The 15,233-nt window shown below is 41.2% G+C and overlaps 2 protein-coding genes across 4 annotated transcripts in view; one reads left to right on the top strand and one right to left on the bottom strand.

Moving 5' to 3' along the window:
• The window catches only part of mdga2a (MAM domain containing glycosylphosphatidylinositol anchor 2a), a 132,204-nt gene that overhangs the window by 40,525 nt on the left and 76,446 nt on the right, over nt 1-15,233 (top strand). The window contains exon 3 of the mRNA XM_027000393.3: nt 3,980-4,154. Coding sequence (XP_026856194.2) covers nt 3,980-4,154 — 175 coding nt within the window. The remainder of the gene's footprint in view (nt 1-3,979; nt 4,155-15,233) is intronic.
• LOC145659419 (uncharacterized) overlaps nt 1-15,233 on the bottom strand; it is a 48,684-nt gene that overhangs the window by 22,659 nt on the left and 10,792 nt on the right. The gene's annotated exons all lie outside the window — the stretch shown is intronic.

Genomic DNA, 15,233 nt, shown 5'->3' with positions numbered 1-15,233 from the left:
TACCTTTGGTCTTCTGGTCTCTAAAAGCAAGTATTGAGTGTGCTTTGTGATGTACCCTTCACATTGTGTACCCTTCACTGGAATAACCTTTGTGTATACCCTCCTCTCCTTCTCCTTCTCTCCTCCTGTGCCTCTCGTTTTCCGTGCCTCAGCCGAGTCAGACAGTGAGTGGGCCAGAGGAAGTGGAGGCCAGCTCTGCTTTATGACAGACTGAGGAGGCTGCAGGCTATAAATAGTGCTGCGTATGTACACACGCCGCCTGCCTTTGACGTGCTGGGCTGAACGTCACATCACAACTCCCATCAGTGCCCTGGCTCACACACTCTGTGGCTCTGATCCACTCACTACTGGCAAGGCATCCTGGCAGCCTTCAAGTTTCTTAGAGGGAGCTCTAAGAGGAAGCTGTGAACTGAAAAGCTCTTTCTTGACCATTTTACATTCCAGCAACTAAATAAATGGTTAATTATTTGACACATTTGCATGGTTGCATTAAGAGCAATATTGTCCTATAGTTGTTTAGGTAAATTCATTAATTTTCCATATTTAGATGTGCTTTAGATTTTCCGTGTTAGGTGTGTTTGCTTGCCCTTAGACTAATGGATCAGGGTACAAAAATTCTTGCAGCCATATTTTTTGTTTTATTTTAAAGTAATGGATCTTTTAAAATACATTTGAGCTGGCATGCTGAAATTGGAGAGATCTACTAATACGCTAGTTCTCACAGAGTGTGCATGATTGTTGCCAACCAAGTTAATAAAACTTGGAAACACTGTTAAACCTTTTCTGTAGTAACCATGTTTGTGAAAATACCAAGCTATCATAGCTGTATATGCTATAGTGTCTATGTAATTAAGGGGTATTGTATTTAATACAGTGAAAACACAACTGCATGCAAAAAGGTCTTACCTTTGTTTTAAAAGACATAATGTCCTATTTTGAAATAATTTTCAAACTTGTTTCCACTTAATATTTATACCTTCTTGTTATAAAGATTACTGCAGAGGCTAATATCAATAGTTTCAACTAGTAAAGAATATGAAAATTAATATTTTTACTTATATTGCTAAACTCACAGTGATGTAGTGAAATAGTCAGGAGTATAGTATATATTTCCACATAGTATGGCAAAGAAGTGGCACCATTTGCTGCGTTAGCAGTTAATATAAACAGGAACGTTTACTTTCCTGTTCACTAAAAGGCTTTCTTGTGCACTGAAAAGATAAACTACTGCAGTAGCTACCAGATTTGGCCAATTCTGAAGACTGTTTGCTGCAATTGTTCAGTTGTCACAATTGCCACAATGGAGCTGTATGTATGTGACTCATCCATTGCAATGAATCATAACCACATAAGCCGCTAATGGATTGTGGATGTTTTCCTGTCTGCACTTATATTCCATTTCGACTTTGGAAAATAAGAACTCTTATTTCTGCTCTGTCAGCCGCAGCTTACCCAATGGTATGCAGACATGTGGGGCCAAAGCAGTTTTCTTTTCTGGCCTTGCTTCTTCTCATTGCCCGCAGAGAGAGCCAGCGTACCTAAGCCTCATGAATTCCAATGCACTGTTATTCCTAAGCAATACCTAGTCTGCATGTAAACAAATGCTCCTGCCTTTTGTCGTCAGCAAGGCATGAAATGGATTTCATTCCGTCACATTCAAAAGTTATGACTCTTTTTGGGCTCTAGATGGAGTTGCCTGCTGATGTTTTATACTCCCAGTGCACACTTGCAAGGAGACTGAAGGCCACACGGAAGTGAATCTGTCCCCCTTTTATGTTCAGGATCTGAAATGCTGCTAATCATTCATAGAGAGGGGCATAAATGGTTAAGATGGAATGAAGGTTGGTGACTGCAAGAGACTTGTTATCCCCACCTCTGCAACAGAAGTGGGCTCTTTAGCAGGGCTTGAGCTGAGGTGCTCCCTCCTCTTTGGTTCTATAGCACTGGGGATGATGAAGAGGGGTTTTGTTGTAATGTAGGTCACCCACACAGGAAGTCTCACTCAGGGCTCACAAGGCCAAGTCAAGCATGAATAGGCAATTTGCTCCACTTGTCTGGCTGCTAGATGGCCAATCGGGGGTACACATAGCAGGCTACACACTCTGTCTCTCTCATTCTCTCCCCATTTGAAGCTTTCTTGTACACTGGAAATTATATCTCTGTTTTGGATTATGTTAGTTTTTCCCCCTGAAGAATCAAACCCTTTTCCTTATCTTGATTTCTCATTCTTTATTTCTGCAGTTACCACCTAGACACAATGCTGCCTTCATGTAATGTTAGAATTAGCAGAAGTTTGAGTTCCTGACTAAGACATTTCATGCCAATGAGTTAGTACCCAAATTTCAAAATTGTGATGCATCATTTGCTCTTTGGCTCCTGTCTCCACACAAAATAAATATTGTGCTAAATATAATACAATGAAACAGCTCTATTATCTGTATTAAAATGAACATGCTTGTCATGTTTGTCATGTTACTACATTCGTCTGAAACACAAACCAAACAAAAAGGAATGTAAACTATGTTCAGAAAGTATATGCATTTCTAAAACATTTGAGGAGCACATATATGCCACATGTAAGTGCTAATATACTGTAATTTGTTTACTAATTAGAAAGACTATCAAAGGTTTGTGTTTGCTATTTCTACACATAGGGTGCTTTTGTCCAGTTAATTGCACTTGGCCTTCAATAGCACACAACCTGCCCTAATAACACTAGCAGTTGACTGCCTTTTTGCAGGTTAGTCTTATGACAACTGAACTGTGTTCCTGTGACATAACTAGAATATTCTAATTGTACAGTCCCTTTCTAATGTATATATACAGTATATTCTGTACAGTACTTTCCAATATAACATTTAAATTCATGTCAGTCGTGAGCTCACACAAAAGGGCAGAGTCTAGCACTGCTGCAGTGGATGAAGAAGTGTTCTTGCATTCTGTAGCATCCAGGTTGTCCTGTTCACCCATCACCTCTGAGTGCCCTGGAGCACTGGACTCATTTTTACCTTTAGTGGAGGGCCTGCAGCATGCTCTTCAATTTCTTGTGCTGCCATTAAGCAGTCAGTGCTACCGGCAAGATTCTTTTTGTTGTTGTTGTTGTTGTTGTTATTTTTACAGTATCCCTTAAGTAGTTAAGAGATTAACTTTTTGCTATTTTTGTGTAGCATGTTGTAGCAAGAAGTAAAATGTGTAAGCTTTTCATTTTCATGAGCACCACCCATATGCCCCAATGGGTCTGAACAACAGTGTAAACTATTTTAGAACTGTGTAGCAGAACGAAGCTTATTCATTTTTAGTCTGACTTTAGGCAAAGCTATTATCCCATGAGTGAAAACAAGAAAAATGCACTGTGGCTTGGCCTAAAACAAACATATTACCTGCAAAGCAAGCCGGCCTAGATTAGAGCACCCTACAGACTAACAAGTCCAGGCTTCAACAAGCAGTGAAACTTTCCAATAATCCTTTTATATTCCACAGATTGGCTAACAACTTTTTTTCAGACAGTGATTCCATTGTTTGATAAGATAAAATGATCTGCTGGTAGTTTTTACAGTTGCTTCTGTAACCTCTGAAGAGAGCATTAGATTTTTTGTCTGCTTGACTTCTCACCTTTCAGGATGATCAGTTCGTCCTTCCCAAATACAATTTATGGTACAATTTATGGACGATGTAGCCAAAAGTGTGATATGTTAATTGTGCTTCGCTGTTTGATAACAGCAAAGTATTTTAGTCAAAAAAGACGAAGGCTATTTAGTCAAGGCTGTTTTAGTCAAGAAAGACTCTAAATATAGGTAAAATTGCTAGACTGGAAATAGAGTGTGGAACTATAAAACTGTGTAGGTTTATAACAGAGACTTTTCTGACAATATACCAGGTAAAGTCCCTCACTGCTGCATCCAACCTGCTTATGATTCTCTCTCCACAAAGCCCTTAATCAGTGCATGTGGCCCCTTCACCCCCTATCTTTCTCTCTCAGATACGATGGACAAAAACTGCAGGCAGTGCGTCTGATCGCTTCCACGACTCCAGCATGTTCAACGAGACCCTCCGCATAATGGGTATCCAGAGGCACCAGGGTGGCCGCTACTACTGCAAGGCGGACAATGGCCTCGGCTCCCCCGCTATCAAGTCCATCCGAGTAGACGTGTACTGTGAGTTTAACGTGACCCATCTCCACCTAGCTCTGACCACCCAAGCATATTAGCTTAACGCAAGGACCTCCGTAGACTGACAAGGTTTTCTTCTATGACTTTCTGTGGGTTTACTCTAATTTGTGTGTGGCACTGAATAACTCAGAGGTAGCTAAAAATCTTGGTTACTTTATGAAGGCACATTGTCATTAAGGTTAAACTTTAGGGACAGATTCTCAGGGCTACAATCACTGAACACTGGTCCTGTACAATATTACACATTGCTCTAGGATGGCCATCATGCTGATTTTGTAACATTCACATAAAAAGATATGTTGCATGGAAATACTTTAACATACTAAGTTGTATGTATTCTAATTATACAGTAAACATGAGATCATAGATTCCACTTCTTGTTAATAAATCACACTTGAATCCAGCCAGGACAGTAAAATGTAGACACATTACAGCCATCACAATGGCTTGTCCATTTTCCAAACTTAATAAGTCCAAATCAGTCATTTCTAAAATTAGCTACAATAAAAACCATTCCTGCATGCAAAACTGTGGCTTCTGAAGTGCGTTATATTGTACATATTGATGTGTTATCATTTTGAGAAGGCGGAAGCTTTTAGCCCTTGGAGAGAGTATTAATTGTACCTGCTGCACAGACTCTTAATTGCCATTAATGACTAGGTGGTAGGCCATATCAGACCAACTGATAGAAATTGTTGGGAAACTCATAAGTGGATGTAACTGAAAATAAAGGCTTGCATTGCATGTCTTCCAAACATCTCAGAAAGTCCACCCTTCCATGTCACCGAAACACATCACCTTCTATTGTGTTTAAAATACCACTTGTTTAAATAATTTGACCTACATTTCTGAATGCATGCACCTACATTAAGTTTGTTTTTTTTCTTTTTAAAAATTTCCTCAAATACTATCACAATTCTGCTATGATACTGACACTGCACAATGTGAGAAGCATAGAAGCATAAGCATTTTTAAAACATAAAGTTGAGGTCAAGCAATGGGTAAAACAGTTTTTCATAAACTGCATAAATAATCATATTTACTGAACTTTATTAACATAGGTAAGCTATGTAATTCTATTAAAATTTTGCTCATTTGCATCTCTGCCTTCCCTTATCGACACCAAAAAGAGGTCTTTTTTGTCAGAACAAGAGAGAAAGGACGGTGAAATGGTTTATGGAGGAGATGTAAGATAAATAGGAGGAGCGATGGACAGTGGCAGCCAGCTTTGCCGTGGGGAGACAGCATGGTGGGAGAGTCATTATTCCCTCCGTCGAGATCAGGCTTCAGCTTATCGTTTTTCCCCAGCTCCACACTGGACAAGTTGCCGCTGGGCATGGGCGCTTATCGACCAGAGTCATGCTACTCCAGATTCAGTGATCAAAAAGCAGACACGAGTCACTGATAAAGAAAAGAAACTCATTCTGCCACTAAACACCTCCACTGTGAAACACCACTGTGTAGTGATTCTGCTGAGTGGTGATGGCAGTGGACCAATGAGAATAATGAGCCCCTCAGTGTGACTTTCTGAAATTTCACCTATGTGCAACATAATAAAAGTGTCAAAACTAGAGGCAAACATTACATTTTGGAGGCTCTGTGCTTTCCTTGACACTTCTGTTTTGGTTTCTAGGAAGTAAGAGGTATAAGCAAGGAAGGGTGTTTGATTTCACCTTTTTGAATGCAGTATGTAAAAACATTCTTCACCAGAGCACTTGGGGGCAATTATTTACACGATTAGTATGACAGGTTCAAAAGTACTCTTAATAGAATTGAGTTTCCTAAGTGGCCCTTTATTGAAAATATTGTGGAGGCTGTCAAGTTTTTGCTTTCCACTCAGTGGCTGTGTTGTGACTGATGAATACGTTTTTAATGACAGTGGACATTTTCTTCATATTATGAAGAGTAAAGTTGTTGTTTGTTCTAGGTGAGAGTCAATTGGTAAGACATCTACAGTATTTAGAATTGTGACATTTCCAAACTAGATCTAATGTTCCTTTATACAGTTTCTGATAATAATAATAATAATAAAGAAGAAGAAAAACTTATATTGCACCTTTCACATACCCATAGTCGCTCAAAAATTTCAAAGAAACACAAAACAAACAAACAACAAAACCTAACCAAAAGTTGTAGTTAAGAGGGAGAACAGATGTTTTAAGCCAGGATTTGTAAGTAGACAGAGAGATACAAGTATGAATAGATGTAGATAAGGAGTTCCAGAGGCTAGGGGCAGCAACACCTACCACATATAGAGCCTGAACCTCTGTACAGCTAAGAAGACCAGAGTCAGAGAACCTTGGTTTGTGAAGGACATATGGAAGTAGTAATTCAGAAAGATAGATGAGTGCAAGGTCAATAAGGGCTTTGGAGGCTAACAGCAGGATTTTATAAGTGGTAACCTGTGTAACAGGTAAAGAACAGGGGTAATGTATGCAGATTTCGTAGTGGGTACAAGGACTCTGGCTGCTGAATTTTTTATATATGGGAGAGAGTGAAGAGTTTTTGAAGGTAAACCATACAGCAGAGAGTTAGAGTAGTCTAATCTAGATGTAATGAAAGCATGTGCCAGGATTGCAGCATCTTTAAAGGAAGCATAAGGCAGAACATTGCAAAGATGGAAAAATGTGGTCTTAGGGATTTAATATTTGACTCAAAGATGAGACAGGAATCAAAGAGAACACCATATGTCATAGACCCTTTGTGTGGGTCTGCATTCACTAGTTTTTTGTTTGTAGGTGTGTGCATGTTTCTCTATGTAGTTAGCCCTTTGGTTGGGATAGGGAGGGGTGTGGTGGAGTCCACAGCCCTGAGGAAGAAGCTGTTCCTTGGTCTACTGGCGCAGGATCTTACTGTCCTGAATCTTTTGCCTGACGGCAATGGTTCAACCAGAGAATGACTGAGGTGTGTGGTGTTTTTGATGATGTCAGTCTTCTTCCTCAGTCAAATGGCATAAACAGTTTCCAAGTTTTGGAGCCCTGGTACAATAATGCACTGAGCCACCATCACCACGCAATGCAAATCTTTTCACTCTGCGGCTGTGAAGCCGGTATACTGCACTGTAGCACAGTTGGTTAGCATTCAGTCAGTGGAGCTCCTGTGGAAATTCACCAGTAGTTTCTGTGGGAGCTGGGACTATTTCAGCTTCCTGAGGAAGAAAAGTCTTTGTTGGGCCTTTTGGACCAAGTGTAACATGTTGGAGGTCCATGTCAGCTCTTTTGACTCAAATACTCCAAAAAACCTTAGGCTTTCCACCCTATCCACTGCATTGCCGAGCATGTAGAAGTGGAGGTGGTCTATCTTCTCCTGAAGATAGTGATGATCTCTTTTGTCTTAAAGATGCTAAGGACCAAGTTGTTGTCCTCTACCAGATGTTGCAACTATGGCCTGTATCAAAGTCAAAAATGAATTTTTGTTCTTCAAAGGTGAACTATTGTCATTAAGACTATATAAGAAGAAGTGCACAGCTGAACGAGATCATGTTTCTCCAAGTACCGATGTGCAAATATAACATAAAGGTAAGTGCATGTACGGCAACAAGTAGACATATTAGACAGCATAGACAGACATGAAATACAGATATAAGAAATATAGGGTAAAATTAGATAAATAGACTTTTTTTGTATAGAAATCATTGTACATTGTTCAGTAACTGTAAACGTGATGAATAGTGAATAGTGAAAAAGTGCTAAAGTGATGAGAAACATTTAATTATTTGCACAAAATAGCTGCATTTTTGAAGATATGCGTTCCAACAAATGTGTCCAGACAGTCTCTGTGTGTGTGTTTCCAGCATATTGTGTATTGTTAGAGGGAGTTGAGTAGTCTGATGGCCTGTGGAAGAAGATTTGAATTCAGAGTATATGTGGTTACACAGTTTGTGTGTGTTTCTGTCTGTGTGTTCTAGAGTTCAGCAGTCCTGATAGACTAGCATGTTGGGTATGTTGTTAGAAGGAGCTGAGTAGTCTGATGGCCTGTGGGAAGAAGCTCTTGCTGAGTCTGGCAGTCTAAGGGCAGAAGGCAGAACAGTTCATGGGCAGGGTGGGGTCTCTGACTACCTTGGTAGCTCTGCTGAGGCAGCGTGACAGGTATGGATCTTATATGGACGGGAGTGTGATTCTGATTATTCTCTCTGTCATCCTCATCACTCTCTGGAGGGACTTCTGGTCTGAGGTGGTGTAGCTGCCATACCAGACTGGGAGGCTGCTGGTCAGGATGTTCATTATAGTGCCTCTGTAGAAAGTTGTGAGGATAAGAGGGTGGAAGTTTGCTGTCCTCATCCTTTGCAGGAAATTTGCAGTTGTTCTCTCTTGACAAAGGAGGTAGTGCGTATAGTCCATGTCAGCTAATCCATGATATGCATTTCCAGAGACTTGGTGCTTCTCAGTGACTCCACAGCATTGCTACAGATTGTAAGTGGATTATGTACCATGTGTTTCCTCCTGATGTTGACAGTAATTTCCTTTGTCTTGTTGACATTCAGTGGCAGGTTCTTATATTCAGATCAGAGTTGGTTCATGTCCTCTGTGTAATTATTGTCGTTGCTGATGAGGCCCACCACTGTTGTGTCATGTGTGAACTGAATGATGTGCTGTACTTGGCACAACAGTTATGTGTCATCAGGGTGAAAAACAGAGGGCTCAGAACACAGCTCTGGGGAACTCCAGTGTTCATGATGATGATTTAGAGGTGTTTATCCCAAGTCATACTGTCTGGGGTCTGCCTGTGAGGAAGCCAATAACCAGTTGCACAGTGGGGTGTTGATGTCCAGTGGGCCAAGCTTTCTTATCAAATGCTGGAGGATGACTGTTTTGAAGGTGGATTTGAAGTCAGTGAATAGGATCCACACATAACTGTTGTTATTCTCCAGATGGGCCAGGCTCAGATGAAGTGCTGCTTATTTGGCATCATCAGTGGCGCAGTTAGGGTGCTATGCGAACTGGAGTTAGTTGAGCATTGCAGGGAGTCTGGATGTTATGTGGTCTTCGATCAGCCTTTCAAAGCTCTTCATCGTGATGGGAGTGAGTGTTGTAGGACAGTAGTCATTGAATGTTGATGGTGGTGACAGTGGTATGATAGTGGTGACCTTGAAGAACAGGGGACCGATGGCTTAGCTCAGGGAGTTGTTGTAGATGTCAAGCACCTGGGATCTTTTGAATTGGTGAAGTGACTCTGGGCTTTCTTCCCACAAGCATGCTTTGCTGCTCTTATGGTCCAGTTCAAATTGGACCTAGCAGTTCTAAGAACATCTTTGTCCCCAGACTGGAAGACAGTATTATGTCCTCTCAGAAGACCACACACTTTTCTGGAAGAGCCAGGGTTTCTGTTTCACATGTGTGGTGATATTCTTGAAGATAGTCACATTTTTCAGACACTTGGATATGATTTCCCTCCCAGAGCATACTTCGCCAGAATGATGTGTTGGTTGACAGTGGTAGCCTCTCTGAATACATTACAGTCTGTGCTTTCAAAACAGTCCCAGAGTGCTCCCATTGGCCAGGTCCTTAGCTGCTTCACAGATGACTTGCTTTTGGTTAGCAGTGGCCTGTATGCTGGAATTAGCATCACAGAGAGATGGTACGAATTTCCTGTTTGATGTTTGTGTAAACCTAGTCTAGTGTGTTTCTCCCCATGTTGCAAAATGTACATGTTGATAGTAATATGGTAGTACTGTCCTCAGGCCTGATTAAAGTCCCCAGTGATGATATTAACACAGTCCTGGTTGGTGTTTTGCATTGTACTAACAGACTAGTACAATGTGGATAGTGCTGTGATGCTAACGGCATTCCATTGGCAAGTAGAATGGTCAACATTTTAGCATCAGGAACTGTTTTCTGAACAGTGCCTTGAAACAATTTTAGTGTTAGAGCACCAGTTGTTGACGATGTAAATACAAACACCACTTAACCAAGATTTGTCCGAATTTAATGTTTTTAGCTCATCCATGCTAATGGTGCTATCAGCTACAGTGGAATTTAGCCATGTCTTGTTGTAGAGAAGGGTACAACAGTCTCTCACCTTGCACTGGGTAGTTAAATCCAGTCTGAAATAGTCAATTTTGTTTCCAGCAAGCAGATGTTAGACAGCAAAATAGAAACACGGGGCTATGGGGGTTAGCCTTTAGCCTAGCACCGATACTCGCTCAAGTGCCACGTTTGCATGATCTCTTTTGTGGTTTGCACTACTTGCATCACTTCCTTCCTCAGTTAGTGATGGTAGGCAAGACTGCTGCTGTTGGATCTCTGGGACTTGCCAGTGTAGAATCCTTGGTTCACAGAGTGTTTGGTTTCCAAAGCCAATAAACTGCTGGATAAGTTGCTGCATGAGTCAGATACAGACTTAGCAAAGTGCTATGACTATAAATTAATCTCGTATTTTACTGTGTCAGAATAGAGAGTACATTTAACATAAAAACCACATCACTAATAGGAGCCGGAGTAGCTGCTGCCATACAGAGATCTTGTTTATGATGTCTCCTCATTGTCTGATGTGATAGCATCCTCTATAGAGTGATTTGGCTGGTATGCAAACTGGTGCTTATGCAGATCAAGTGGAATGATAAGTTTTATGTGTGAATGCACAAGCTTCTCAAAGCACTTCATGACTATAGGTGTTACAGCCACTGGACAATAGTAATTCAGGCAATTCACAGCTGATTCGTTGGGCACTGGGATGACTGTGAAGGATTTAAGACATGCTGGAACAGGAGCTTGTTGTAGCGACAGGTTGAATATGGTTGTAAGCATATTTAAACATATTCTTTATATTTTGTATATGCAAGCATATTCTGTATGCTGGCCAACTGATGTTTTCATTATCCAGCCAGGCACTCCTCTGGTCCTGGCACTTTGATATCATTGAACTTCCTTATTGTGGTCCTCACCTTGTAGAGCTTTAGAACCAGTATCTGCTCTCCAACAGGTGGGTTAATGAGTGGGGCAACCCCCTGCTTTGAGTATCAAAATGAGCAAAGAACTTGTTCAGGACATTGGGCATTGTGGTTTCATCACATATTGTTGGTATTGTAGTCAGCCAGTGCCTTAAGGTCATTCCACATGTTATATAGCTTGTTGTTTTTAAAGTGATCCTCAATGTGCTGTTTGTATCTGTGCTTTGCATCTCTGATACCTCTTTCCTGTTTCCCCTATAGTTCACTGTAGGCTTATTTGTCACCTGATCTGAATGCTGCATCTCACTTCTTGTGTTGTAGTGAGATGGACACTAAGGACTCTATCTTTGCAGATCCAAAAAAGGAGACAAAAATCAGCATCAGATGTAAAGGCAGAGATCATAACCACGGTATCAAGAGAGAACAGAACCAGAAACACTCTGAGAGAAAAAAAAATAGGGAATAAAATACAGAGGTAACAATGACTTAAAAATGCACACTACAGGAATGGCAAGATTTCACATAGAACTATAGCCAAATACTGAGTTAAGTAGGCAGCAGGTAATGAGTTTAAGCAGTCTACAGGTATGCATAGTGGGTTGCTGTGGAGACCAATCAGTATTCTGGGGAGGTAGACCTCTGGCAGTCAGAGCTGGTATTAAGTCCAGGTGGCAGACCTCACAGCACCCACTCCCACACAAGTGGCTTGAAAAACCAAAGTTGTCGAACATTTGGACCTGCCTCTAAGCAAGGAACTGGATGACTAGGATGTCTGTAGGATGATCTCTAGGACTAGGATGAAGTCCACGATGAGGGATGGCCCCAAGATTCTCAGCAGGAACCAGGCATGTTCCTTGGAACTGTACCCCTCCAATTTTAACAGGTAGAACATATGACAGCGCTGTCATTAGGAGTCCAAGCCAATCCATATCACATAGGTCTGACAATCATCCAGTTCAATAGGGGAGGAGAGCCATCATGGAAACCAGAGGTTGGCCCTGTGGAAGATGCAGGCTTGAGCAGTAAAACATGAAAGGTAGGAGAAATGTGGTAGCTGGAGGGGAACTGTAACTTGTAACACAGAGGATTGATTCTTTGCAAGGTGTTAAAAGGTCCAATGAATCACAAGCTTAGCTTCTTGGACGGAAGCTTGAGCTGTATGTCCCAAGTGGTAAGCGATACCAGTTGACCTGGTTGCAGGTCAAGAACTGGTCTGCTGTGATGGTCAGCATTTGCCTTCTGACAATGGATGGCTCATTGGAGATGGATGCGAGTAGCCTCCTATGGTCAAGCACTCTGTTGCATCCAGGTGTCCATGGCCAGGACATTTGAGGATTCCACTGACCAGGATAAGAATGGAAGCTTGAAACCTAAAACACACTGGAAGGGCATAAGTACAGTGGAGACACTTACCTTTAAATTCTGGCATACTCTGCCCTGGCCAAGTATCTTCTCCACTCGTGCTACTACTCCAGTGGGACTAAAGGAACCAACTGATCTCTTTATTTGTAATTGCATTTGTTCTAGGTTTCAGCATTGAGTTCTGTAATTAGCAGTATTCTAGTTCAACTATTTCTTTGACTCTAACCTACTATACAGGCTTGGATAAATTCTAAGAGTCGATGACAAAGTACTTTTGTTAGTTGCTCTGGATAAGAGTGTCTGATAAGTGCAAAAATGTAAATGATTGTGTCTCTCCACCTGACTGTTGGTTTGTGGGTAGTAACCTGAAGAGAAGCTAATGGTGATGTTCAAGTGTTTGCAAAAAGAATGCCAAAGTTGAGACATTGACTTTGTTGGTCTGACACAATGTCTTTATGGAGACCTTAGAAACAGAATACATCTTGGGACAGGACCTCTTCCATTTCCATGGCATTGGGAAATTTGGGCAGTGACATCAACTTGCATGCTTTGGAGAGGTAGTCAATAATCACTAGTATAAAAGATGGGGGAACATTTATGATGAAATCTGTAGACAGGTATGACCAGGGTTGTTTAGGAACCTGGAAAGGTAAGTGGGAGGACTTCAAGTAGCATGCACCAGGCAGGACTTGACATAGTCCATAGTGTCCTTTTCCCAGCCAGGCCACCAGAACCAACTGTGCCATCCACCTGATCCCAGGGTAGCCAGATCCCAAAGAGGTATGAGCTCACTGCAAAACCCTAGGCTAGAGCAGCGAGGGAATGTACGGTTTCTTGTAGTCAGGTTTCTTGAGTCTGGGCCTGAGTGATCCCCTCCATGATGACCAACCTAATTTTGGCTATTATACAAGACAAAGTTAGAATGGATTGGTCAGTGTCATAACTATGCCCTACAAAGTGCTTAGAGGGGTCTAGGTGAGCCAAGATTGTACCAGAAGTGAAAAGTTACTCCAGTGTCACAAATGAAGTTACTGATGAACCTCCTATAGAAGTTTGTGAAGCCCAAGAAAACTCTGTTGCTTTTTTAGGGTTCTGGACTTAGGCCAATCTGCCACAGCAGACACCTTGGTGTCATCCCTGCTCACTCCTTTGCACCTTTATTATTTAGCCTAGAAATTATCTCTCAGACTGATGGAAAGAATACTTCTGCAAATATCTGGTTATTTGCTAACTTCTGCAGGATGTTTGACATGCTCCTCAGGGGTTTTAGAATAGATAAGTATGTTGTCTATGTAGACTAACGCACAACAGTTCAACAGGTCACAAAATACTTTTTAATGAAGTCCTGGAACACAGAAAGAGCATTAAACGATACAGCATGACTATAAGGAAAACAGATAAAATCTATCTTCCATTCATTGCCCTATTGTATATGAATGATGTTGTATGCCCTGCGGAGATCAAGATGGTGAATTCAGCTGCTCAATAGCTAACCACTAAAGCCACAGATACACTACACGACTTTCAAAGTTGTTATATCACTGTACTGTTCACACTCCACAACTTGCTATCTTATAATTGAGAGTCTTGAAGTCGTGATTTGCATACTACATGATTTATCAGTGACAGGGGATAACACACTACAAGTTTGGCCTCCAAACTATGTTTTGTCACAACATCACACGTGAAAAATGACACAGAGAATGACAATACCATGTGTGAGATGGATTGTTGTTGTTTTTCCTTTGTAAAGTTGTATTATTACATTGCATAGAAACTAGATAGATACATACATACTAGCTCCTGTGTCTGCCCCCCTTTTGTGGATATATATACACACTTGTAGCCATGCACAGTCATATACAACTCCTCCCCAAGGTTTCCTCTCACTCCATATCTTGCATTCTCATTAATTGTAGCTTGACATCATGCTCACTACCAGTCATAACCTGGCCACAACACTTTTCACACTACAGGATTTGGACTTGCTGACAGGTCCAGACATTTAGCATGCTAGATATTTTTCATGAAGAAAGAAAGGGGGTAGAGTCAACTAAGGCGGAGTGCAGTCGAAGAGAATAGCTATGACACAATACCAGCTATGATGGGGTAGCAGTTGAGTGAACTTTTTTCTTGCTAAACACATCATGGTATTCTTAATTCTCAGGAGCTAAGGGGATGCAAACAGAGACATCAGGGCTCTTGGCAAAAGTAGCCTGAACTAGGATGGATATACAATTGTAATGGTAATATTGGTTCCAGTGCATGAGCTCACCAGTGGAACAGGAGTAAGTGGGGTAATGTTCGGCTAACCAAGAGTAGTCTAACACTACTAGGTTGCTGTGGATTTTTAATACAAAAAAGCTGTTTCTTTATAGAAAAGACCTAATTGGAGAGTCACAGATATGGAGGAATTAATTATGAAACCATTACTTAAGCATTTATCATTAATAGCTTGAACAGGGATCTAGGGTCTAGGGATGAGACTAGCCCCAGAATCTACTAGCATTAAAATGGGAAAGGAATGAAGATTATCTTCATGGACACACAGAGGTTACAGTTCTCAACATGAATAGCAGAACTCACCAAAAAGGAAGTATTCTACCCAATGAGTGTGGTACATTTCCCTTTAAAGTGACCTGGTTTTCCACATTAGAGGCAAAGGGTCTCCCACATATGACATTGTCATTCATCTGAAGTAAGCCTGAATCATCCAATGTTCCTGGGTTCTTAATCAACAGTCCTCTGGGGAAAACTCTCAGACAGGGATGGGATGCACTAGATCTAAAGTGGGTCTGGATAAGATTGTCAAT

This window comes from Electrophorus electricus, chromosome 10 (genome assembly GCF_041902795.1).
Source record: "Electrophorus electricus isolate QZ-2024a chromosome 10, ASM4190279v1, whole genome shotgun sequence".
NCBI lineage: Eukaryota > Metazoa > Chordata > Actinopteri > Gymnotiformes > Gymnotidae > Electrophorus > Electrophorus electricus.
This window is presented reverse-complemented; position numbering and strand designations above follow the sequence as displayed.